Below are 26,475 nucleotides of genomic sequence, written 5' to 3'. Positions count from 1 at the left end.
GGAGCCTTCAAGAGAGATGACATTGTTTGATGAATGCTGGGTATTTGGGGGCAGATAGGGTCTTTAAGATTTGGATTCTATCTGGGGTAGTGGGTGGGGTGAGAAAGGGGTAGTTAAGATGAAGGGTTGTGGGGAGGAAGATGCTCAGTGGATAAAGTGCTTGACACGAAAGTGTAAGGATCAGAGTTTGGATCATCCAGAATCTACATACCAAGGTGTACAAATACCTACAATCCCAGCACACATATGGCAGGATGGAGGCAGAGATAGGAATATCCCTGGAAGCCTGTGTGCTAGCTAGCCTGATGTACACAGTGATGAAGAACAAGAGACTCTGACTCAAAGAGGGTGAAAGTTGAGGACCAACACCCAAGGTTGTCATCTGACCTCCACATGTACTCCATGACACATATATGTCTGCACTCACACACACATGCACATATGTTTTACACACACACACACACACACACACACACACACACACACACACACACAAAGGCTTAGTAGTGAACAGGTTGATAAATGCAACTCAAATAATGGTTCAAAAGGTAACTGCAGCAGTTAAGAAGGAGATATGGAAGGCTTCTGTGACAACCCCTTCCCCCATCTCATCCCTGAGAAAGAGTAGCAGTCTAGACAGGAACTCTTGAATCAAAAATTGTGACAGGGATGCTGGGTGTAGCTCTCCACAATTGTTGGGGGTGCGGGTGGGGAGGGACTCACTTTTCTTTGGTGGGTTGGCCACTGGGAGCTTGACCATGCTCTAGTGACTATGTGGACAATACAAGTTGAACATGTTTTTAAATCTTTTATTTTGGGGGGGGGAGGCTAAAAGGGTGGGGGGGGGCTAGACCTGGGATGAATGGGAGGTAAGGGAGATGGGGTGCATTATGTGAGATTTCCAAATCAGTAAAAAATATTATACTAACAAAAAGAAGAAAACAAAATAAGGTAAAACATGATGCCAAAGAAAAAAGGTGACAACACAGAAGCTGGACATAGTGGTACAAAGTCGTAGCCCCAGCCCTTAGTGAGCTAAAGCAGGACTTTGGATATGAAGCCTACTTGGGCCACATATTAAGACCCTATCTTTAAAAAAAAAAAATGGCTTGGGGCTGGAGAGATGGCTCTGCAGTTAAAAGCACTGGCTGTTCTTCCAGAAGTCCCTGAGTTCAATTCCCAGCAACCATGTGGTAGCTCCCAACCATCTGTAATGAGATCTGGTGCCCTCTCCTGGCCTGTTGGGATACATGCAGGCAGAACATTGTATACACAATAAATAAATAAATATTTTAAAACATGGCTAATGAGAAAGGGCAGAACAGCTAGATAAGGAAATAAAAGGAAATATGAAAAACAAGAACCCTGCGAAACACCCTACTCTTCCCGCTATGAGCCTTCTTTATGAGTTCGTCTGTCTCCCCATTTACAGATAACAGAACTGGGATTTTAGGTGACTGGCTCCAGGTTACAGTTAGTTTGCAATTGAACTAGGACCCAGACTCAGATCTACGTCATTCTAAAGTCAGTTACTTAGGAACAGAGAGAAGGCCAAAGGAGAGAAGGAAAATGCTAAGCCTACTTGCTCCGATACACTCCAGAAAGCAGTCCAAGGAATAGCCTGGGGTTTACTCACTGTCCTGGCTAGGAAGTGGAGGCAGAGCTGCTCTACTAACACAATGAGATTTCTTTCTGAGATGGCTTTAGCCACGCTGAATTGCCTGCAGGACCCCAGGGGCCCTACACTGATATCAACTGAAGATTTCCTTTCCAGACCTACATTGAGTATCTCAGGACCCTTCCCATCATAGCACACCCTGAAGTATTCGGCCTCCATGAGAATGCTGACATCACCAAGGACAACCAGGAAACGAACCAACTCTTCCAAGGAGTGCTGTTGACCCTCCCAAGACAGTCAGGAGGGAGTGGAAAGTCCCCTCAGGTAACCAGGCTTCCATCTAGTGGGCCTTTGAGACCGTGGGTGGCAACCAGGAAGGCAGGAACATGGAGGCCTGGCATATATCTCTGGGGTAAGGCCCTTTGGTCCTACTGCCAGGTCCTCAAACACAGAACACAAAAGAAGCAGGTTCCAAAATGCCAGTTATTGCTGTAAAAAAAAAAAAAAATGAACTTTTCTATATCATATACTCCCTATGTTTTAAGTTCTTCCTGAGTGATATTGCTAGGCAAAGTCCTAGCGCTGAGGCCTTGCTGGCTTCTTGTTAAAGGGAGGGAGGGATCTGTGAGGGTTAGAGAATTGTCAAATTAGCACCAATACGAGGCCTTCTGGTTGAAAGGAATGGAAAGAGAAAGACATCAAAACTTGAGAAGAGTCATTTTCCCACCATGTAACTGATCTTTGTTTATTCTGTGCTCTGGAGACAACCACAGTTCTTCTAGAGGTCCCAGTGCAGACTTTGTGAAGCACTGTTCAAGACTATACTATTCGGTGTATAAGTGACCAAAACAACCAAAAACCAAAAACCACCACCACCACCAAAAACCCAAAAAACCTTCTCTCAAGTGAGTCTTGAAAGAAGTGACCAGCCAATGGGTGAGCCAGACTCAGAAATGTGTCTCCTCTCTGTCTCTGTCTCCATCTCTCTGTCTCTCTGTCTCTCTGTGTCTCTCTCTCTCTCTCTCTCTCTCTCTCTCTCTCTGATCCTTCTGAGCTGCTCACATCCAACACCTGTCAAGTTTGAACCTTGATGATTGGGTTCATTTACTCTAAGTGGTAATTGGTATGGTCACCAGCCTGGTTGGTGTCCTAATAAAGGGGTAGGAAAGGAAGTAATTTTCAGTCAACCAGCCCCATTGAGTAGGGGAGCTATTTGGCTCTGCCATATTCACTGTCTGTCCTCTTTGGTCCACTGGGTTTGTCCCCTTCCCTACTTGGCTAATCCCAGTGCCACAGGCTTGTCTTGCTCAATAGTAAAGATTGACCTACTACCTTCCCAAGTGTCACTGGCATTGAGAAAGAGCTCCCAACTATGAGAGCTGTGGGGGATTCTCACTGGGGGTGACCTTGATGATAGGGCCGGTGTTCTATGCTGCCCTGAGGCTACCTAACTGATGAAGGATGCCTTGTCTGGCCACAGTTGCAAGGACAGGGCTGTCATTATTACTCATTCTTTTCACATTCTGGACAAAGGAGTGATGTCCTCTTCAAGGATGGTGAGTTGATGGGTGCCCTCCTTCCCCTCAAAGGCAGAATTGGCTTCTGTGGAAGAGTTCCCAGGAAGGGCCAATGCTTACACCAAGTGGCCCCAAATAAAGCCCCCTGCCTGCTGGCATTACCTCATTCCCTCTCTCTTGTCTCTCTTATCTGTACTTACAGGAAGTGGTTGAAGAGCTGGCCCAGGATATACTGTCCAAGCTTCCCAATGACTTTAACCTGGAGGAGGTAATGAAGTTGTACCCTGTGGTCTATGAGGAGTCTATGAATACCGTCCTAAGGCAGGAACTCATCAGATTCAACAGGTGGGCCTAATGATCTTTCTTGGATCTTGAAAGTTGGAGTCTATGGGATAGTAACTAAAAAGGACACTTGATAAGATATTGCTGTTCAGAGAAAGCTGTTTGTCCTGCCGGAGGGGAGAGCTATGAAATAGAGTGACTGCAGCATGTGTTGGCCACATATTAAATTACTCCTACTTCTCTCTCCTCATTCCCATAATTCTATCAAGTTCAATACCAAGCATAGCTAATAGCAGAAGAAGTTATCAGAGCTATTTTGAATGAGCCTCTAGTGACATTATTCATTCCTACTACTTTACAGATGAGAAAACTCAGCAAGATGCACCAAGTCCTCATTGATCCAGACACCAGCTCTAGTGTCTTCCCTTTCACGTTTCAGTCTCCCCTCAGACCACTGGGGCCATTCCTTGATGGTTGCCAGGATCTTCACTGGCATCCATCAGTGGCTGTTCTCATAGCAGAGAACAGGCAATAACAAATCCCCATCTTCAGTAGGATCCCAGCATCCTCCCCCACTACCTGTTTCCATGTATCTATCCAGTGGCAGGGGAAGTCCAAAAATGGTTAGGTGACAGTTCAGCTTCTGATTTAGGGGTCTGTGACTTGTGTCTTCTGGGGCAAGCATTCTTTAGGTATTAAAACCTTGGACTTAACAGAGGTTGTAGTTGCAAGAACAGAATAGCACAAGACAATAGGAAAACGGTAGTTATGTCTTTTTGGTGCAGTAGAGATCTGTGATACAGTCCCTCCCTCAGGCAACAGTTTTACCTCCTCAGCAAGCACATGCATCTGATCTGAATCTTGAATTCCTCCCGCTATGGAAGTCTGCACTTGCTCATCCTCTTCCCCATTGGGTTGAGATTCTACAAGCCCTGGTGGCAGGTTTTTTTTGTTTTGTTTTGTTTTGTTTTGTTTTACACTCATCTGAACTCCTCTGGGCTGAGCCAGGCCTCAGAATGGAGAGGGCGGAAAGAGGCAGAAAGAGGCGGAAAGAGGCAGGTGGTCTTGCTTACTGGCAGGTTGCTCTTCAGCTGCCCTTTCTCAGGTATACACCTCACAGTCTGTGAAAAGAACAACTCTGGCAATGTGGATTAAAAGTCCTAAACTATAGGTATTCTTTTATCAGAAACCTATTACAAAGTAAGTAATTAGAAATTCACACAAAAGCAGATATAAATGAACTTTTCTAGCAATGTTGTTTATAAATGATAACCTACAAATAATCTTTCTTTCTCCCTTCCCTTCCCTTCCTTTTCCTTCCCCTCCCCCCCCCTCCCCTCCCCTCCTCTCTCTCTCTCTCTCTCTCTCTCTCTCTCTCTCTCTCTCCTTCCTTCTTTGTTCTTTCTTCCTTTCTACAGTATCTCACTATGTAGCTCTGGTTGCCTGGAACTCACTCTGTAGACCAGGCTGGCTTTGAGCTCACAGAGATACGCCTGCCTCTGCCTCCAGAGCTCATGGATTAAAGATGTGTGCCCTCATGCCCAGCTTAAAAATAATATATCAACGTAGGGAAATAGTTGAATAAAATAGAATGCTGTATTGTTGAAAAGGATAATTTAGCTGGGCATGGTGACACACCTTTAATCCCAGCAGCTGGGGGGCAGAGGCAGGCAGGTCTCTGTAAGTTTGAGGTCCGCCTGGTCTACGAAGTGAATTCTAGGACAGCCAGGGCTGTTACAGAAAAAAACAAAAACAAAACAAACAAAAAAAGAATAATTTGGGGGCTGGGGAGATAGCTCAGTGGTAAAGTGCTTTTTATTACAGTATGGAGACCCATGTTTGGATTCTCAGTACCCACAGAAGCTGGGCCTGGTAATAGACAGCTGTAATACCAGCACAGGGAAGCAGAGAATTCCTGTGCTCAATGAACAGGTAAACAGGTAGTCTAGGCAATCAATAAGTCCAGGTTTAGTGAGAGACCCTGTCTGAAAAATATAAGGTAGAGAGTGATAGAAAAAGACACCCAAAGTCCACCTCTGGCTTCTACACATGTACTCACAAGTGCATGCATCAGATACACACAAAACAGCAACAGGACAATTTAGAACTGTGTTGTAGTGGTACATGCCTGCAATTCCAGAACTTGATAGGCTCATTGAATTGGAAAGATTTCATAATGTGCTAAGAAAGAAAGACAGATTCCAAAAAACATGATATAATGAATGACTTCATTAAAAATACGATTTCTAAAGAAAACAAGAAAGATATACATGAATGTTATTTTTAGGTGGCAATGTTATGGGTGATTGAATTTTCCTCTTAATCATTGACTCTGAAAGGGGAAAAAGATAAAAGGAACACATTTGGTGTACTTGGGCAGAAGGGACCCCTGCAAAGCCAGGCTCAACCTGCTCCTTTATCCTTGCAGACTGACTAAAGTAGTTCGCAGAAGCCTCATTGATCTTGGCCGTGCCATCAAAGGGCAAGTCCTAATGTCCTCAGAGCTGGAGGAAGTCTTCAGTAGTATGCTTGTGGGTAAAGTGCCAGCCATGTGGGCAGCGAAATCCTACCCATCACTGAAGCCACTAGGGGGCTACGTGGCTGACCTATTGGCCCGCCTGGCCTTCTTCCAGGTACCTGGGAGTCTGGGTGATTGGATACCTGGTGTGCTCACTCAGGTGGAGATGACATTCAGAGATAGCAGAATAGAAGTTGGGGAGGAGGGCTGGCAGCTGTGTAGCACCCTGGGTTAGGTATTTGGGAATGGCCTTTCTAGACCTGGGTCAGTGGGGAGGGAGAGACTTTTTGGAGTCCTTGGAGATATTAATCTATAGATGTAGGAGTAAAAACTAGAAAAAATGTTATAAGCTGGAGGCCTATGGAGCATAACTGGCCAATGGATATACTTATTAAGACTGTCTAGTAATGTGAAATTTTTTGAGCTGACACATAGACATTGGGGTTTTACACACAGGGGCTGGGCTTTAGCTCTATGGTAGGGCACTTGCTTAGCATTTTTGAGGTCTAAATTCAACCTCTAATATGAGAAAACTAAAGAAAAACAAACTAAAAAGCCCAGATTTGGGGTAGGGGAATACATCTAGATGTTTGTCCTGCAAGACATAGAAGACCTGAGCAATGGACCAGCATCAGCATCACTGTAGGGCCCCTTTTGCTGAGGATGGCAGCTTTTGCTCAGTACAGAGGAAACATGTATTGCCCAGCTGTGACCACTCCCTGCTGTGTTTCCACTATCAGCTTGGCACCTGTGCTTAGAGTGGAGAGACGTCTTTTGTACCTTCATTTCAAAAGTAGGAAGTGCAAGCCAAGAGGACTCTGCTTCAAGAAATGAAAAAGCAAAGAATATTGGTGTGTGTGTGTGTGTGTGTGTGTGTGTGTGTGTGTGTGTGATTTCCATACTCCTCTTAGTTCTTTTAAGATGTATTTTATTGGGCTGGAGCGATGGCTCAGCGGTTAAGAACACCAGTTGCTCTTCCAGGTGATTCAGATTCAATGCTTAGCACCCACATAGTGGCTCACAATAGTCAGTTACTCCAGCGCCAGGGAATCTGACACCTTCTCCAGCCTCTTCAAGCACCAGTCATGTATGTGTGGGACACAGATAGATATACACACAGTCAAAAACCCCATACACATAAAATGTTGCCAGCAGAGGTGGCACATGGTTTAATTCCCATATTTGGGAGGCAGAGGCATGTGGATTTCTGAGTTCAAGGCTAGCCTGGTCTACAGAGTGAGTTTCAGGTCAGCCAGAGCTACACAGAGAAACCTTATCTTGAAGAAGAAAGAAAAGAAGAAAAAGAAAGAAAAAAAGAAAAGGGGAAAAAGGATTTATTACGTGTGTGTGTGTGTGTGTGTGTGTGTGTGTGTGTGTGTGTGTCTGTTATGCCCATGTGTGTGCAGGTACCTGAAGATGGAACTGGACACCCGAAGATGGTTGTGAGCTACCTGACATGGGTGTTAGGAATTAAGCTCTGGTCCTATGCAGGGGCATCAAGTGCTCTTCACCACTGAGCCATCTCTCTAGTCCCATGCTCACCTTGATTTAACCTATTATTGATGTATTGTAGATTCTCAATTTTTATTTCTATGGCTCTATAGGAATGGATCATGAAAGGGCCCCCTGTGGTCTTTTGGATCTCTGGATTCTACTTTACACAGTCTTTCTTGACGGGAGTGTCTCAGAATTATGCCAGGAAATACACCATCCCCATTGACCACATCGGATTTGAATTTGAGGTAGGGATCTTGTGAACTGGCACAGCTCAGGGGATCAGCCTAAGAAAATGGTTTTGCTCATTCCCTTCTACCTGCAGACACTTGGTTGTGTGGTGGGACCAAGGCTTCTGAAGTGGAACAAGGAAAGAAGCTAGCAGGGCTTCCAGTGGCTCCAGAGCCATTTTTGACACAATCACAGCCCTCCCACACCTTTGTTCCTGTACACAGAAAAAGGAATTTGGTGCCAGTGAGATGGCTCAGCAGACAAAGGGGCTTGCATGCAGACCTGGTAACTTGAGTTTGATCCCTGGAGACCAAATGAATGTAACAGGAGAAAAGCAATTCTGCAAAGTTGGCCTTTGATATTCACATTCGTACACATTACACACACACACACACACACACACACACACACACACACACACACACCCCACAATAATAAATACACATTTAAAAAATTCATCTTTCCAAGGGAAAATTCGGTCACCATCTATTGGTGGAAGTATTAAGGCAACTCTATGTAGTTAAAAGGGAGGTTTATTTTGTGGGGTAACTTACAAGTGAAGGGATAGGTTACAGGGTCCGGGAAAGGTATAGTGCAGCACAGCGGTGTTCTCTGGAGAACCCTGCTCAGTCTACATCCAGCATCCAGGATCCAGGAACCAAGAGAGCCGGCATATCCAGATCTTGGGTCTTAAGGGCTTCTGTCTTGGCCTCACCTCATAGGCGTGACAGTTACTGGAAGCCTTAGTGAGGGTAGTACTTCCTGGTCAAAGCTGGAACAGCTACCCACTACAAACACCATGGCAGGAAATTGAAAATATTCCCTCTACCCCATCCTGCATCTTTACTTGGAAAAATGCTGATGTCTTTGGATGGTCCTTATAAATGGAAAAACCATTCCAGTCACAACAAAAAAAGATTTAGAATAATGATGAATGCAGCTTGCAACCCTTTGGTCCAACATGATCTCCATCACTCCCTACTGTCCTTAGACCATTTTTGGCTTTACAGGGAGGAATCCAAGGAATCACCTTTCTACCATTGCTGTTGCTGTGACAAAACACCCTGAACAACAGCAGCTTTGTAGAGAAGTCATGGCAGGAGCTTAAGGCAGTGCTTTTCAACCTTCCTAATGCTGGGATACTTTAATACAGTGCCTCATGTTATAGTGACTCCCAACCATACAATTATTATTATTATTGCTACTTAATAACTGCAGTTTTGCTACTGGTATGAATCGCAATGTAAATAGCTGTGTTTTCTGATGGTCTTAGGTGACCACTGTGAAAAGGTTGTTTGACATCCCTCTGCCCTGGAAGGGGTCTCAACCGAAAGGATGAACACCACTGACTTACAGCAGGCATCACATCCATAGTCAAGTGCAGAGAGAAACACATGGATCCTTGCCTGCTTTCTAGTACTCTGATCCTTCGCTACCCTTTTTTTCCCCTACAAGACAGGGTTTCTCTGTGTAGCCTTGGCTGTCCTGGAACTCATTCTACAGCCCAGGCTGGCCTCAAACTACTCCCAGCACTCAGGAGGCAGAGGCAGAGGCAGAGGCAGGTGGATCTCTGAGTTCGAGGCATTCTCTACTCTTACGCAGTCTAGAAATTAGCCCATGAAATGGTGTATGGTGCTGCATACATTCAGTGGCCTTCTCACCTCAATTAAGATAAGACAGTCCCTCACAGACATGCTCACAGGCCAGCCCAATGTAGCAATCCCTCACTGAGGCATGGTTGACATTTAAAACTAACCATCCCACCAGCTCATCAGAGCCAGCCCCTAGCATTTTCAGGTATTTTATGAGCTGGTTCTTAGTCAGGGCAAGTCTCTAAACCACAGAAACTTTTTTGTTTTTGTTTTTTATACACCAAAAATTTATTCTTCTACTTCACCTCTCACCCCAGAACTGTTTCATCAACTTGCCCTGATTCAGAATCTAACCCTTTTATTTCTTAGATATAAAGCATCTCCAAAACGGAGACGCTACAGTCAGCGTGGCCTCCTGATTCCTACTTTACTGCATTCTCTGTGCCCACCACATATAACTGCAGGCAGCTGCCTAGGAACCAGACTTGGCTCTCATCTGATAAGATTCATCACAGAAGCCCCAGTTCTCAGGCGGTTCCTATCCTTACCACGTGCAGGGAACTGACAGATGATGAAACTCACAACTCTCCATTCTTTCAGGTGACCACACAAGAAACGGCTATGGAGAACAGCCCAGAAGATGGGGCCTACATCAAAGGGCTCTTCCTTGAAGGTGCCCGTTGGGACAGGAAAATGATGCAGATTGGAGAATCTCTCCCCAAAATCCTCTATGACCCATTGCCCATCATTTGGCTGAAACCTGGGGACAGTTCACTATTCCTGCATCAGGACATTTACGTGTGTCCAGTGTATAAGACTAGTGCCCGGAGGGGCACCCTCTCTACCACTGGCCACTCGACTAACTACGTCCTATCCATCGAGCTTCCGACAGACATGCCCCAGAAGCACTGGATAAACCGAGGCGTGGCTTCATTGTGCCAACTGGATAACTGATGATGGGGGGGGTCACAAAACTGGGAGTAAATGGCATTTCACTCTCCATTACAACATAGGCTGTCTTTCCTGAGTTACATGTATGAAGGTGATGATGAGGCAATGATTACATCAATAGAGCCGAACATTTCACAGCAACCCAATAGAACAGGTTATTATTGTTATTGTCACCATGTTATGGCTGCAGAAACCATGAGAAGATAGGTAATACCCCCAAATCAGATAGCTACTAAATTGGAACACAAGTAGTGTGACTTTCCACCTAGACTTACGGTCATTTGATTTACGCTTGCTTGGGGTTATTTTCTTTACCTTGTGTTTTGCTGTAACTGTCACAGAATTTCAGTCACCGCTTTCCCTATCTGACAGACACACTTGTATAGCCATCAAGGCCCCATCTGAGGTTTAGAAGAGCTTGAATTCTTTTTTTTTTTTTTTTTTTTTTTGTCTCTTGGTATATTTTATTAAGACTTTTGGGGTGTATGTGTCTGAATGTGGTTATGTATATGTGAGAACAGGTGCCCAAGAAGGTCCAAAGAGGACATTAGCTCTCTGGAAATAGAGTTACAAATAGTTGTGAGCCACTGAGAACTGAACCCAGGTCTTCTGCAGGAGCAACAAGTGCTCTTAACCACTGAGCCACTCCATCCTTTGCTTAATTTATTTTAACCACACATTTTACAACAACCTTAGGTGGTAAGGATTATCATCACTTCCACTTTACTGGTGTTAATTAGGTTCCAGTCAGTCAGTGGCAGAAGTTCAGCTACTGCTTGGTGCCAAGGACTGAGCCCATGGCCTTCATCACTCTAGGCAAGCACTCCACTAAACTACAATTCCCAGATTGCTTTTCGATCAGTCCTATGAGTGGGCTAACTTCTCTCATCTTTCCAAGGCAGTAAGAGTAGCCAGTCTGCCGGGTTTGCGCCCAAACCTTTGGCTAACTGGCTCACACCCACGGGCTGGGAATAACTGTCCCTACCATCTGGTTTCTCAGGGAGAGGAAAGAGTCTGCCTAAGAGTACCACACAGCTCTTCCCATTGCACACCAGGTGGAGGTTCTCTGGCTCTTGACTCCGTGTGTGTTTCCCGGCCACATGCTGCCTCCTAGCCAAGGACTTGGCTCTTCTGATGTGGACTTCTGGAAGAGACTATAGTTCCAGCCACATGATTGTGTCCAAGGAATTTCCATCCCTTGTTTCTTGCCAGAAAATCCAGAGGGAGACAAAAACATCAAATTCCTGAGGTATTCTTCCCTGCCTCTCTCATAGAGCTTAGGCTCTAAGTGGCTTTTTGAGTCGTAATGTGTACGGTCTGGCTTCTCTGCCTCTTTGCTAGAAACAAATGCCTTCATTTAGGACCTGTGACTTTCCCTGAATGTGGCAAGCCTCAGAGAATGAAATTGAGGTATTCCAGAAAACTTTAGTTTCAATTTCTCCACAGTGCCAAGTAAATTCTGAGATGAGTAATCGACTCAAGTGTCCAGAAAGAGTAAGTGCATGGGAATAGAGAAGGTGAGAAAGTACACTCCTACTCAAAGCAGGTCGCGAAAGGTATTTTCTAAAGAAAGAAACATAACTTTTTCCAATATGTAGATAAACAGAATGAACTGATAGCTCTAGTTGGACTGTATCACTCCAAATAAGATGATCAGTCACGTGAGACAGAAAGATGGTTAGGATCCAAACCCATAACTCTCGGCATGGTAGGTCAGTCATATTGCAGGCTGTTGAAGAGCTGGCCTGAGGGGGCTGCTAGGAGAACAGATGAATTTTAATTATAGTTATCTAACTCCAATTTCATTCAGCACTAGAAAACTGAGAGAGGCAAAGGTTGTCTCATTCCTCAAGGGTCAAGGGACAGAATGTTTTTGTATGATGGGTTACAGTTTTGAAATGTAAAGTATTTCCTCTACTTGAAAATAAAGATTGCCCTAAATTTGAAGTCACTTTCAGTTGGAGTCAATGTGGTCGTGATGTCTCCTCCTGGGAAAGGGTCATGTTCTTCGGAAATCATGGGGAATCAGAGGCTAGAATCTTGGGCAAAGGTGGCCAGAATTCAACTGAGTGAGAAGCAGCAAGCTCTGCTTATAAATAGCTAGCAGATGACATCAGTCAAGCCTGGTCTATTAGTCAGGGCTCTCTAGAGGAACAGCACTGACAGAATGAAAATCTCCCTCTCTCCATATACACGCACACACACACACACACACACACACACACACACACACTCACACACACACACACGGATTTATTAGAGTGGCTTACAGGCTGTAAACCAGCTAGTACAACAATAGCTGTCTCCAATGGAAAGTCTGGGAATCCAGTAGCTGTTCAGTCCACAAGGCTGGATGGTTGTCTCAGCTGGTCTTTAGTGTACGCTGGAATCCCAGACAAGTAGGCTCTAATGCCAGCAAATCAAGAGTGAGGGCAAGCAGGCAAAGAGTAAAAGCTCCCTTCTTCCATGTCCTTTATATAGGTGCCACCAGATTAAAGGTGGATCTTCCTACCTCAAAAGGTGTGTCTTTCTACTTCAAATGATTTAATTAAGACAAATCCCTCAGCTGGGTATGGTGGCCCATACCTTTAATCCTAGCACTTGGGAGGCAGAGCCAGACAGATCTGAGTTCAAAGCCAGCCTGCTCTACAGAGTTCCAGGACAGCCAGGGTGACACAGAAAAACCCTGTCTCAAAAAAACCAAAGAAAAGACAGAAAAAGAAAACTCCCTCACAGGTACCCAGATGTTTGGGTTTAGTTACTTCCAGATGTGGTCAAGTTGACACCAAGAATGACCATCAGACCTGATTGCCCAACTAGTCCTTGACCTTAAAATTTTTTAGCTATTGAGCAGTTATATTCAATTATTGTGACAGAAAAGAATTTCATTGAGGGAGGGGACATAGGAAAGTAGTTTCTGCCTTTAGGAGACAGAATACAAGAATTTAATGAACTTGGAGAGAAAGTGGGGAAATGATATTAAGAATTAGACATAGAAGCTGAGCATGGTAGTGCACACCTGTAATCCTAGCATTCAAAACAGCATGAGAACCTTGAGTTTAGTAAAGGCCAGCCTGGACTACAAAGTGAACCCACCTCAGATTCCATCCATCCATACATTCATCCATCCATCCAAACATTGTATAGTTTGGTGGCAAATTGATGTTTTATGTAATAGTATATACATCTTTGCAAAAGAAGCTAGTCATAGAAAAGTTACATTAAAGCTTACTGTCATGTAGAAGATTCTCAAAGGTTGGCATAGCAATTAAGCAGTCTTCCACTGGAAAAAAGGCTGGTGGGAAGGGTAATTCTTAATGGTCAGTAGACGAAGGCAAAATTGAACATAGTCAAAATCACTGACTCCTTGAGCCACTTAGAAAGGGAGAATGGTGGAGATGGGCAAGTTGGGTCTCACTGGTGGTTCGGTACACCCAGCCTTCTTCTTATGTCCCACTGGCTGATTACCACATGAAGCTGATCTGCTTGAGTTCACACATCCCATCTTCAATGGGAGATACTTAAACATTAAGTCATTCTCCATCAGAGTAATGCTTCTACATTGAGACTTGCTGGAAGAAGAGGAACCAAGCAGATGGCAGGTTGCTCTTTTCCTGTTCAAGCTAGCCTAGGATATATCCTCACAAAATAGCCATGACATAGCCAATATGCCTGCTAACACATTGACATTTCTTCCCTCACCAAGGCCTATCACTGCATTTGTATTGAATATGTATGTACTATTTATGATTTCACTGATAGTCACAGTATACAATTTGTTATCCCTACTATTGCCAATCCCTGAAGTACTTTCCCTGAACATGAGAAGGATGCTTCTTCTCACATGAGGCACAGCCCTTCTGCTGTTCCTATGGGCTACAAGTCCATTATGGAAAAGAACACAAAGAAGCCCAAATAAGTGGGCATTTATCTTTATTAGTGAGGGCCACGCTCTGCTGATGTGCAAACAGCTTGCTGTGAACTTCTACCTGACTCCACACATGTTCACTTTGTCCTATTTCTGTTTGGATATAACTTGGAAGTCAGCTTGGACCTTGTGCTTTTCAATTAGGTTAAAGAAGAACAAAATGAGTTCAGTGTAAATGCCAAGAATTCTGTTTAGGTCCTAAGTGCATCTTAAACAATCACATTTAATATAAGGTAAAAACATAACTAAGGCATGTACTTCCATTTATCAATACGGAGAAGAAGGGTGTCATACCATATTTCCATTAAAAAGACCACATGATCAGCTGGGTGTAGTGGCTCAGGTCTGTAATTCCAGCACTTGAGAAGCTGAAGCAGGAAGATCCACACAAGTTCAAGGCTGGTCTGGTCTACATAGAGAATTCTAGCCTAGCAAGTGTTACATAGGAAAACCCCGTCTCAAAACAACACCCCTCCCCCCACAAAAACCCCAACAAAACAAAACAAAACAAAACAAGGTATGATCAATCCAAAGATACCCTTATATTATAATGGAGTATATCTGGAAATTACAAGAGTCAGGAGGCCACAAAAAAGTCTGTACAGAAATCACGTTTGAGCAAATGAATAACGTGGATAAACCTCTATTCAGTATTTTGGAAGCAACAGAGTTTGGTAGCCGTGCAAAACTGCAGCCATCAGCAAACCCCTTTTCATCAGCTGATGTGTGCTAAATGGCAGTCCCAGAAACTGCTGCAGTCTTCCTCCACAAGCCTCAGACTTGCTTCCAAGGATGACTTCAGGGAAGATGTAGTATGGTCCATGACCTCTAGGGCCAATGTCATCAACTCAGGCAGCAGCAGGACCCTGAGAAACCCTAGGGATGCTTGCAGCCACAGGTCATCGGTGAGGACCAACTCTGGAGCCCTAAAGGAAGTGTTCTTTTGGCTTCTAATCAAGTAGGGCAGGTTGCCTGATTTACATTCCAAATTGAGTCAGCTCACCAGTCTCAAAAGTCAACTGCCCTCTCCATTAGGAAACTTCGTCATGAGACTGCAGATACACTGGCTTGGAAAGTTTTCTCAGTTTCTCCTGGCTTTGAAGTCTCCGGCCTCGTAGTGGGGTGAGAGCCATTGGAGGCAGATGAATCTGAGTGAGAATAATGACATGAGGAATCATAATCATCAGTGCATCTTATATTCATCGAGGATTTACTGTTTCCAACTACAGACTCAATGTTTATACATCTGCATCCATTGATCTAGCCTTATGATAGCCTCTTAAGGAATTATACTTTTTTGGTTTTTTTTGTGACAAGGTTTCTCTCTGTAGCCCCACTGTCATGGAACTTGCTCTGTAGACCAGGCTGGCCTAGAACTCACAAAGATCCTCCTGTGTCTGCCTCCCAAGTGTTGGGATGAAAGGCGTTTGCCACCATTGCCTGGCTAGGAATTATAACTTTTATAGTTGAAAAAAAAATGGAGGCTCAGAGAAATTAAATACTGACTTGTTCGAGGTTATACATTAAGTGGTGAAACTAGATCTGAAGCCAGGATCTGGTTTAGAGCTTGTACCCATCTATGCCATTGTGCCCAGACACAGGAAAAGAACTACAGATCCATTCAGCAAAATGGGCATCCAAAAAAAGAAAGAAGAGAAAAGCTGCTTGCGTGCTAAGATGTTTAGTGCATGATGGGATTGGTGCCAACTCAAATGCCTACCACAGTAGAAAGCTGCTTACATTACGGCTGTGACTGCTAATTATATGAGTAAATATGACTGACCCCCATTAAGAATCATTTCTGGGTGTATGTGTGAGGGTATTTCCAGATAAGATCAGTATATGAATTATTGGAGTCAATAGACTGCCCTCCCCAAAATAGAGGGGCATCACCCATCCTAGGAAGGCTTGAAAAGAGAAGAGGCAAAGGACAAATTCATTCCTTTTACTTCTTGCTCACCTTATTTGAGCTGAGATACCTCATTTTTCCCTGCCTCCACCCCAGATTTCTACCAGCAGACCCCTTGGTTCTCAGGCTTTCAGGCTCAGACTGGATTGTGCCACTGACTTACTCCTGGGTCTAAAGCCTCCATAGCTGTATGAGCCAATTCCTTACAAGAAACATCATATATATATATATATAGTATCCAGATTTGTCTGTCTGTCAATCTTGATCCATCCATCTCCCCAGCCACTCCCCACCCCACCCACTTATCCATCCATCCATCCATCCATCCATCCATCCATCCATCCATCCATCTACCTGTATCTTCTGATCTCCTTTCTACTAGTTCTGTTTCTCTGAGGAACCCTGACTTGTACAATGATGGCACATTCTTACAGTAGCATTCAATGTAAACATTTAGGATTGAGGTAGAGTTGTATACAAAGATGCTCAGAAGAGATGAAACAAGTAGGTAATAAAAACAATACACCTAGAATTCCATGTATGAAGGAATGGGTGTACACATGTGTGTGTAAAACTAATATTACCAGATAATTAGCTTGAACTGATAAAGTATCAAATCACTGCTTTTCTACATCAAAGAGTTGAAAACTGGGAATTTAAAAATTACAATGCTCTCTTCCATGATGTGAGAATTTTTGACAATTTTCACTTTCTACTTTCTGTAACCTTTAAATATTTTAACTTTACTTTTTCAGTATTTAAAAGTTTGCCTCTTACAGAGGTTGGGGATTTAGCTCAGCGGTAGAGTGCTTGCCTAGCAAGCACAAGGCCCTGGGTTAGATCCTCAGCTCCAAAAAAAAAAAAAAAGAAGAAGTTTGCCTCTTATAATAAGAAAAATAAAAGCATTTTATAAAAATGGGTAAAGGCCCAAAGTAAAGCTTTATAACCATGAGCTTGTTTTTGCCTCCAGCTACAGGGAAGCTGCCCAAGAAGAGACCAGGTATTCAGTGACATAGTGATTTATTGTGATAGGTTGGTGGCATACTAGGATAACTAACTTTCAAAATGCTTCCTACAGTGGCTCTCGGCTCCTCAGCAAGTAGCAGCCCCCATAGTAGCCATTCTTAGAAATGACTGGGTTGACAAGGCTAAGTGCCCAATACCTGCTCAGCACAGTCACACTTACTGGTCTTGGATAAGGAATCTGGTAATGCAGTCCCATCTCGATCCTGGCTGTGCATTCATCTATACACTGCTTAATCAGGTCTGGGTCTGTGAGCTATGTAAGGGGAAAATAGATGTGGCATTTAGTATCTTAACAATAGTATATAAAATATAGTACAGATTTTCTTAAACTTTCCACTACCCAGGAAACTCAGTATTAAATAAAAGTCTCTCCTACTCTTATCTTCCAGTTAACCTTCTTACATGTCCCTCCAAAGTTAGTCTGTGAATATATAAACCCAAACACAGAGAATTAGCCATTTGATATTAATTCTCTTTTTATTTATTATTTTGTGTGTATGGTGGGGGGTGTGCACGTGCCATGGAATACATACATACCATGGTGCTTGTATGGAGGTCATATGAGGATGACAACTTTGTGGAGCTGGTTTTCTCCTTTGGTCTTTCTGTGGGTTCTAGGGATTGAACTCAATTGTCAGGTTTCTATGCTAAACACCTTTACCCAATGAGCCATATCACTGCCCATCTCTTTTTCTTGTGCAGATATCTTAATCTATAAGTTTTACTTTTTAATTAACATTATTTGAAGCTCTTTTGGTATTCAGACATCACGAGCCAATCTTCCTGAGAACTATCAAAACTCCAGAATCAGGCTTTATTATAATTTAACCACTTTGCTACTGATGGGCATTTCAGTTACTTCCAGCCTGTTGCCATCTTAAACAATTCTGCTACAGATATTCATGCAATTATTTGCTCACATGCCAACGTATCTAAGATGCATTCTCAGAGTGAGAATACAAAGATGCATAGGTTAATGCATGTTTAATTCTCACAATATTCCCAGGTTACCTTCTACAGTTTACACTAATTTACATCCCCACCAACAATCTGTAAACTCACATCCCACCCACACCAAATGAGAGATACTTCACACCCTCCCTACACTGACTCTAAAGCAGTGGTTCTCAACATGTAGGCTGCGACCCCCTGGGGGGTTGCATATCATATATTTATGTTACAATTCATAACAGTAGCAAAATTACAGTTATGAAGTGGCAACGAAATCATTTAATGGTGGGATCACCACAGCATGAGGAAAAAGGGTCTCAGCATTAGGAAGGCTGAGAACCACTGCTCTAAAGGAACCTGGCTTTTCAGTAAGAGTAAGACACTGGAGAATGAGCTACCTAGTATTTTAAACTGTAAAGTGTCTTCTCATTAGTAAAGGAGGAAAAAAGGGAGTTTTGAAATCCCAAATCAGTCCAATTATGATAATGTACTTTCAAGTTAAAAAGTGAGATGTTTATTTGGGGGTAGGGGGAGGACACAGACAGACGGACACAAAAACCAAAACCAAAACCCAGAAAGCCAAATCAAGGAAGGGGAGAAACTTGCATTCAGAGGGTGTAAAAAAACCAGCAGCTGGATCTTCTAAGTTTGCAAGAGTGCTTCAAGGTAGTGCCAGAATTGCATCAGCCTCAGATGACACCCAGGGTGAAGTCTGGGCCCAGGTGGCTTGGAAATTCCAAGAGAGTTCTTGTCCCCCGGTGCTTCTTGGAGTTCCAGGAACAGCAGCACAGAGAACTCAGCTGGGTCCCTTAGGACAGAGGCTCAGCTCCCTGACCTGTGGCTCAGAAGCTATTGCACCGCTGTCCACAGTGGGACCAGAGTCATGTTGCCATTGGCCTGCTGGGATTCAGAGCAATTACTAAGATAGCTTTGGATTACTAAATTCTTAGTGCAACCAGGGTTATAACAGACTGTTTATGCCTACACGAGGAAGTGGGGGGAAAAGCCCCCTGACAAAGATGTGGCTAAAGGAGTTGGGCTTCTAGAACTCCAGCCATCAGCTACACGAGCTTGGGCTAGAGTTCTCCAAATTCAGCCATTCACAGCTGCTGCATGATTGTGTGACATGTACACACCACCCTCTGTCTCATCCTTGGCCAATCCAGGTCGAAGCTCAAGAATGACTTTGAAATAAACAAAAACCTAGTCTTGAGTAGTTATCAGACAAGTGTGCCTGCACAGGTTTACTGGGTACATGCCACAGTATCCCCGGCACCAGGCCAGACCCATTGGGTTATGATCTCTGCCTTCAGCTATCAAAGACACTATCTGAACAGATACATGATCCGTAAAGACACAAAAAAGATATAGTGGAAGATAGATGGGTGGCACAGGCCTATAATTTCAGCATTCAGAAGTAGAGGCAAGAGGATTTTTTAGTTCAAATACAATGCCTTCTAGATATGACAGGCCTGTTGCATTCATGAGCTCACTGCAGCTGTCATTGCCTGTGTAAGACCTACACCAGACCAAGCCAGTCAACATTCCAGCGTAGATGGGAGAGGCCCTCACAAGGCTCCCCCCCCAGCTGAGGAGCTATTGGCAGCAGAGGGTTACTAGGAGAATGTGAGTCAGTTCTCTTTAAGGGTGTGGCCCTGTAGGTCAAAAATGTTCAGGTGGACATCCCCACACCCATGAGTACATGGGCAGCACAAATTGGACTTGGTTTATAGAAAAAAAAAAGATATGAAGTTGGGGTGGGTACAGTAAATCTGGGAAAAGTTTAGGAGTGAATATTGTCAAAATATTTTGTGTACATGTATGGGGATTTTAAAGGTCGGGTGTGGTAGTACACACCTTTAATCCTATCACTGGGAGAAGAGACTGATTGGTGGTTGGATGTCTGTGAGTCATAGGACAGTCATATATATATATATATTTTAATAAAAATATAGTAAAAAACTAAATACAAAGAGGCTTCAGGCATTCCTAGAAGAGAAGGTACTTTAGAATATGAGGGTTTCTTTGGTGGCATTTGTCTTGATTTTAATTCTATTTCTTTCCATCTAACTGAAATCTATCTGAGGGACCTTATTTTGATTATTATTACTATTTATATATATCCCAAATGTCTAGTCTAGTATTTGGCACTTGGTGGGATACTTGAATGAGGACTAAGAACAAAGAGTTTCTGAGTGGCAGCAGGCAACAGGAACTACAAGAAAGAAAAAAAGGTGGGGGAGAGAGGGGACAGGGCTCTTAAATGGATGACTAGACTGAGGTGAGGTTCTTCCGGTGGGTGGTCAACAAGAAGGCTGGGCCAGGCCTGGTGGAGCATGCCTTTAATCCCAGCATGAGGAAGGCAGAGACAGGGGAATCTCTATGAGTTCGAGGCCAGCCTGGTCTACATAATGAGTTCCAGGACACCCAGCACTAAATAGACATTATTAAAAAATAACAATGACAACAATAACAAGAAAAAACAACAAAAAACAAAAAGAAAAACAAAACATGCAAACAGGAAAAAGAAAAGAACCAAGTCTGGGCATGCAAAAGTGGCTTTAGCACAGAGGCCACCCTTTAGTTGGCACACAGGTGGTAGAAGGTGGTGTAGAGGAAACACAACCAGAAAGACATAGGACACAGGACAGAAAGGCAGTGAGGCACAGTTGTTTGGAAGACACCAAGCAGAAGTGGGCAAAGAGGAGCCGAGTACTGACAGTCACCTCCTGTCCTTGGTGCCAGGCAGCTCTCCCAAGGGGATGGCAGCCAGTGCTGGATGGTTTGTCAGGGTGAATCGAAACCCGCTGGTGGGTGTCTGGGTGATTGGTTCTCTTAACTAGGTAGTAGAAGCCCTATTTTCTGGGCTACCACTCTGTTGGCCCAAGCATATGTAGCTAAGTTATGGAAGGAGCCCTGTGTCTTTTTCCACATTATAAATGGGTTTATAGTCAGAAGGCTTTGATTGGTTTTTGGATTGAGAAAAAGCATTTTACTGCATACCGCCTCTGGGAGTGGCTGGCCATCTGTATGTGAGGACCTGCTCTCACTGGCATGACTTCTGTCACCTGGCTCACGGCGTCTTCTGAGGATGCTAAGCTATTTACTGGCTGGACTGAGACCTGGTTCATCCAAAAGAGAGAAACACGGGCTGGGCTTGACTTTCTAGGAGTCAGCTGAACTGGCAAGCCTACCTAAGCTGCATGATGGACCCTTCCCAGCTCTGGGAGTTGGATGAGTCTTCTTCAGTTAAGGTAGGAAATGAACAAACACCACAAGAAGATTCTCTGCTCCTTGCCGCCTCCAGATGGGGCCTACTCACATTTTTGTTTTTCTGGAACAGTGTTCTGGCTTCACTTAGTATGTACTGCTTTTCTTTGATGGTGTCTTCCACCTGCCCTGATGCTGCCCGCCACTTCCGTGCGAGCCTGAAAATGCTCCGGTAGAGGCCAAGGACTTCTTGTCGTGTTGCTGTTGACATCTTCAGACCTTCCAGAAGAGGAGGAGGAGGAAGTGCTGTACACAAACGCAGCTTGATGTAGTAGGCGGTCAGATGTACAGTTCTGGAATCAAGATTTTAAAAGAGTCTGAAATAACTGCTCCTTCTCAGCAGACCTGTGGTAGCATTACCAGAATGACATGGTAGAAACATCAGTGGGACATCTCCTTTGCTCTCTCCTCCCATCTTTATGACTTTGAGACAGAGTCTCACAAGCCAGTCCTGTTTGGCCTGGGATGCCATATGTAACCCAGATTGGCTTCAAACCATCTGTCTCAACCTCCTGAGTCCTAGAATTGTACCTGAAGTTGAGGGTTGCCTAATTTGCTGCCTGCTATGAGCCCACTTTTATAAACATGGCAAGACTAAATTCACATTTATTATTTTTTAAGAACCAGACAGACCAGACTCCCTCATAAATGACTTTAGTTTCTGTTCTGGTAAATTTACATCACTAACCTGAAAGCCTGGAAGGCATATTTTAGTTTGTTTCGTTGAGACACGGTCTTACTATGTGGCCCTGGCTGGTCCAGAACTTGTTCTGTTTGTTTGTAGAGATGGAGTCTCATGACTTCTTATTCCAGATCCTCCTGTCTCCACCAACCAAGTAAAGATGGTATTTGTTAGTCAGCTCTGAGCAGCAGCAGCCATCTAGAGAGGAGGGCCTAGAGATGCCAGCTCTTCTGCAGTGTAGACAGCAGGACCAGGCATGGCAGCACAGGCCTGCACTGTAATCTCAGCACTTAGAAGGCTGAGGAAGATCATGAGTTCCAGCTACCTTGGGATCCATCTTTAAAAACAGTGGCATCCTAAAATGAGTTATCATTTTTAAAACTGTGGTTACCAAATAAGTCAAATAGGGTCAGTCTCAAGTCTCAGCTTTATCCAGACATTGCAATTTCTCTTAGTTTACAAAACATTTCTCAGAACTACCTTCTTATCCAATAAGAACTGTACAGCCGAAGATCTTTCTCATGGCTAAAAATCTTCTGACCCCTCTGGCCTTTTCTATGAACACTAATTTTAGTTCCAGTGGGTGTGGCCAAATGAGAACTGACCTAAGTACACACCTTCTGTAAATTCTCGTACTTTTATTTTTATGAAATATTTCATACACAAAAAGGCAGAGAAACATGATAGCTACATACAATAAGCCTTGAAGAACAAATTATGGAAATCCATGTCTCTCACCGAAACCCCGGACCCTTCCTAAATCAATCCTCTTTTTTTTTTTTTTTGAGACAAGATCTCACTATTTAGCCTCGGCTGGCCTGGAACTCTCTGTGTGGATCAGGCTGGCTGCCTTGAACTCACAAAGAACTGCCTCTCTCTGCTTCCAGGGTGCTAAGATTAAAGGCATGCGTTATCATGTGCAGCCCTCTCTGTTTTCTTTTGTTGAAAGTACCTCTATTCTGACTGTTGTTTATCACTGTCATGAATCCTTTACATTTATTATACAAGACAGTTTTACAGTTTAGAATTCCATATAGGTTCTTCAAGTCTGGGTGCCCACCCCCCCCCCCATCAGTTGCATTTGCAGGACTCATCCACACTGAACTCTAGTTCTGACATCACAGCTGCAGGTCACTGGACTCTACCAAGAAATCCCCATGTACTTGTCTATTCTGTTGATGGACATTTTGTTTGTTTGTTTGTTTTATTGAGACAGGGTGTCTCTTTGGCTGTGCTCTCTGTAGATTAGGCTGGCCCTGAACTCAGAAATTTGCCTGCCTCTGCCTCCTGAGTGCTGAGATTAAAGGCATGGGCCACCACCGCCCGGCTTGATGGGCATTTTTATAGCTTATGCAAAACTTAAGCCTATTTCTTCATATTCTGTAGCATGAATCTTAAAGAGTCTTATTAATAAAACTCAAACCCGAGGCCAGTTATTGGGGTGAATGCTGGAAGATCAGAGAAGCAGAACAAGCCACAGCTATCTCACCTTGCTAGTTCCTCAGGTGATCCTGTTTCCTCAGGCTGGAAGCTTCTGAGTCCTCCTCCACAGGAATCTCAGCTGAACTGTGTTGCTCCAAAGCTTAACTAACTACATGCTTTTTCCTCTTTAGTTCCTGGTCCTCACGCCTTATATACCTTTTTCTTTCTGCCTCCACTCCCTGGGATTAAAGGCATGGGTCACCATGCTTAGCTGTTTCTAAAGTGGCCTTGAACTCAGAGATCTGGCTAGCTCTGTCTCCCAAGTGCTGGGATTAAAGGTGTGTACCACCACCGCCCAACTTCTGTTAGGACTTACTCTTCCCATTTTCTAGCCACCATTTCTGGCTCTGTTCTAGTGGCTGTCTGTTCTCTGACCCCAGATATGTTTATTTCGGGGAACACACAATATTTCAGGGAACATAATACCCACCACATTTCCCCTGTTTTTGTCTAAAATTAAAAAAAGGTTATAACTAATACAAGAAAAATCATATCCAATAAGTATATACAATATACACAGTCAAGATTACATTAATGATGTCTAGTCCATTAACATTTGACAGATTCAGGTGAAAAACTCCATTATCTATAATAATGTCCAGTCCAGTAACATTTGATAAAACTCAGACAAAAATTTTTCATTACTTATCCTATCTTTTCTTTTCATAATAGATTCAATAGTCTACCTTTTGTCATTTTTATATCTTCTCCTTTTTCTTTTTAGAGTAGATTCAGTGATCTACCCATTTATCCTATTATTTGTCTTTTTTCTCAGGGTAGATTCAGTGATCTACCTCATATCTATTTTCTCTTTTTCCTTTTCTTTTTTTAACAAAACCTCTGAATCTGTTCCTCTGAACCTTCATGTTCAGCTTTTTTTCCTGACCATTAACAATTAACAACTTGTAACCAATCATCACAAACAATGACAATATCCCAAACTCATTAAACGACCGAAAATCTCCCATCCCACTTTTTGGGGATGTGGACATCATCTTCTTAAAATTACTTCCACCTTTAGAGGATCCTGAAAAGAAAATTTTTGGGTTAATTGTCAAGTCCTGTATCATTTGTCCCGCCGCTGCATAGTGAGAAAGTGCAGGGCTTGTTTCAAGTCCTTGTTCAAGTAGTCTGTCAGGCTGGATCATCTCAGCCAGTCATCTCAGATTGTCCTGAGCAGTTTGTAGTCCAGAGTCAATTAGGCATGATCATGGTTCCCTTTAGATTTATTTATTTATTTTATTTATTTATTTATTTATTTATTAATTAATTAATTAATTTATTTATTTATTTATTTTTGTGCCTCCTCTGTGGTTTGGAGCAATCACAGTCTGATAAATGTCTGTCTCTCGGGACCATGAACGTTCTTCCCTAGAAGAGAAAATCTTCACAGCAATTTCTCCCCAGCATTTGTCTTGCCAAACTTTTCCAAAATGACCTTGGCCGATGCTTTCTTGTAACATGCTGGTCCTGGCAATTCTTCTCTGAACAAGCAGCAGTAAATTCTTTGTTCCAGGCAGCAGCATCACCAAAGTCACCAACACGATGAGAAGCAGCCGGCAACTCGGAGCAGCAGCCACTGCCTCCATGGTCCCACCGACACTGTTTGTGTCTCTGCCCCGGCCAAAGCTTCTCCTAGGCTGGCCTCAACTCAGGATCCTCCTGCCTCTGCCTTCTTCAGTAAATCCTACTGGCATGTGTCACCACAGATGGCCGAGTGTAGCTCAGGCCTGAGCTAGGGCTCACAAGGCCATAGGCAAGAGGCTATTTCATGAATTCGTACCACGAACGTTGGGCACCAGATGTGGCAGGAATCTTAAAAGTACTTGTTAATGAAATCAAACACACACAATATTTCAGGGAACATAATACCCACCACAATATTTCTATTTGTAAAAATTGAGAAAAAAATACCAAGAAAAGAAAATGAGTCCTTGGAGTTCTCAGTCTGATTTAGAATGATGACTATTATGCTGTCTTAGACAAGAGGACAGACTGTGCAGACTGATCTGGAGAGTAAGCAGCAGAGTCAGGTAGTCAGATACATCCCTAAGTCCAGAGATTTTTTTTTCAAACTAACTTATCAGGATTGGGGAGGAGGCTGAAGGGTGCCACTTAGGAACATAATCCATTTCCAACTCCCTCCCTGGGGCTGAAGTGTTATAGTGTGGTCCTTAGCTTCTGAGCATCCCAGCTGTATAGAATGATGGGAGTAGGACGGGTTATGTATATCTAGAAATTCCCAGTACCTTCAAGAAATCCACCTTATAGAGAATTTCTTCTTTGAAGATGACTGCCCCTCCTATTTAATGGACCCTGGTGACTTTTCCTGAGCAACAAGGAGAGAACCAATGCTTACCCATTTGATGCAAAGCCTGAAAGCACCACTTTCCCCACCCAAGTGTTTAAAGAATCAAAGTTATACTAACACCATCATTGATGCTTCACAGAAAAAATGCTTAAAAGGAATTCATAAAAACCAAGTGAGAACATCGTGGGTAATAAAACGCCAGATGAGATGATGACATTTTTCCTGGTAAGGAAACAGGTTTCTGAGTTTCTGGCTCTCCCTAAAACTCCACAGTTTCATCTGAAAATACGTGAGTCAGTTCCTGTGAGGGGCAGTAGCATCAGCTAATGATTGCTTCACTTCCCTGTCATTAACAGATGAAACTTCTTTGGCTTTCAGATACTGGCAGAGGAAATCGAAGGTCAAACGTATTAAAACCCTAGCAAATTTCTCAAAGCCTGACTTTAATTGGTTTTCTTATGCTACTTTAAGAACTGTGATCATAAGCCATAACATGACACACAAGACCTACAATTAGGTTACTCAAGGTAATGAGTGCTAACAATTGACAATAAGACTATTTGAAAAGACTTTAATTAGTGTGTTTTGAAAACTAATCCAGAGAGCAAGATAGGTGATGATTCTCCAACATCAGGTGACCCAGAAAACCCAAGTAACAAAGACTGCCAGAGAGAAAAGTCAAAAGCTGTCTTTACTACCAAGCATGTGAGCAG

General features: G+C 43.4%; 2 protein-coding genes across 6 annotated transcripts in view; one reads left to right on the top strand and one right to left on the bottom strand.

Annotated features, from left to right (window-relative positions):
• Positions 1 to 10,615, top strand: part of Dnah3 (dynein axonemal heavy chain 3) — a 170,663-nt gene extending 160,048 nt beyond the window's left edge. Inside the window, exons 57-61 of the mRNA XM_036190626.1 lie at positions 1,775 to 1,942; positions 3,338 to 3,480; positions 5,846 to 6,050; positions 7,540 to 7,677; positions 9,853 to 10,615. Coding sequence (XP_036046519.1) covers positions 1,775 to 1,942; positions 3,338 to 3,480; positions 5,846 to 6,050; positions 7,540 to 7,677; positions 9,853 to 10,206 — 1,008 coding nt within the window. The 3' untranslated portion in view covers positions 10,207 to 10,615. The remainder of the gene's footprint in view (positions 1 to 1,774; positions 1,943 to 3,337; positions 3,481 to 5,845; positions 6,051 to 7,539; positions 7,678 to 9,852) is intronic.
• A 3,890-nt stretch (positions 10,616 to 14,505) lies between these two features.
• Positions 14,506 to 26,475, bottom strand: part of Lyrm1 (LYR motif containing 1) — a 56,481-nt gene continuing 44,511 nt past the window's right edge. For 4 of the 5 annotated variants that reach the window (XM_036190698.1, XM_036190673.1, XM_036190690.1 and 1 more), the window contains exons 2-4: positions 21,340 to 21,580; positions 17,227 to 17,319; positions 14,506 to 15,279 (exon numbers count right to left, since the gene is read on the bottom strand). In XM_036190698.1, coding sequence (XP_036046591.1) covers positions 15,163 to 15,279; positions 17,227 to 17,319; positions 21,340 to 21,498 — 369 coding nt within the window. In that variant the 5' untranslated portion in view covers positions 21,499 to 21,580 and the 3' untranslated portion in view covers positions 14,506 to 15,162. Of the gene's footprint in view, positions 15,280 to 17,226; positions 17,320 to 21,339; positions 21,581 to 21,975; positions 22,728 to 26,475 lie in introns of those variants that run through there. The other variant, XM_036190663.1, reaches the window with a different exon arrangement.

The sequence above is a fragment of the Onychomys torridus genome, chromosome 1 (genome assembly GCF_903995425.1).
Source record: "Onychomys torridus chromosome 1, mOncTor1.1, whole genome shotgun sequence".
NCBI classification, from domain to species: domain Eukaryota; kingdom Metazoa; phylum Chordata; class Mammalia; order Rodentia; family Cricetidae; genus Onychomys; species Onychomys torridus.
This window is presented reverse-complemented; position numbering and strand designations above follow the sequence as displayed.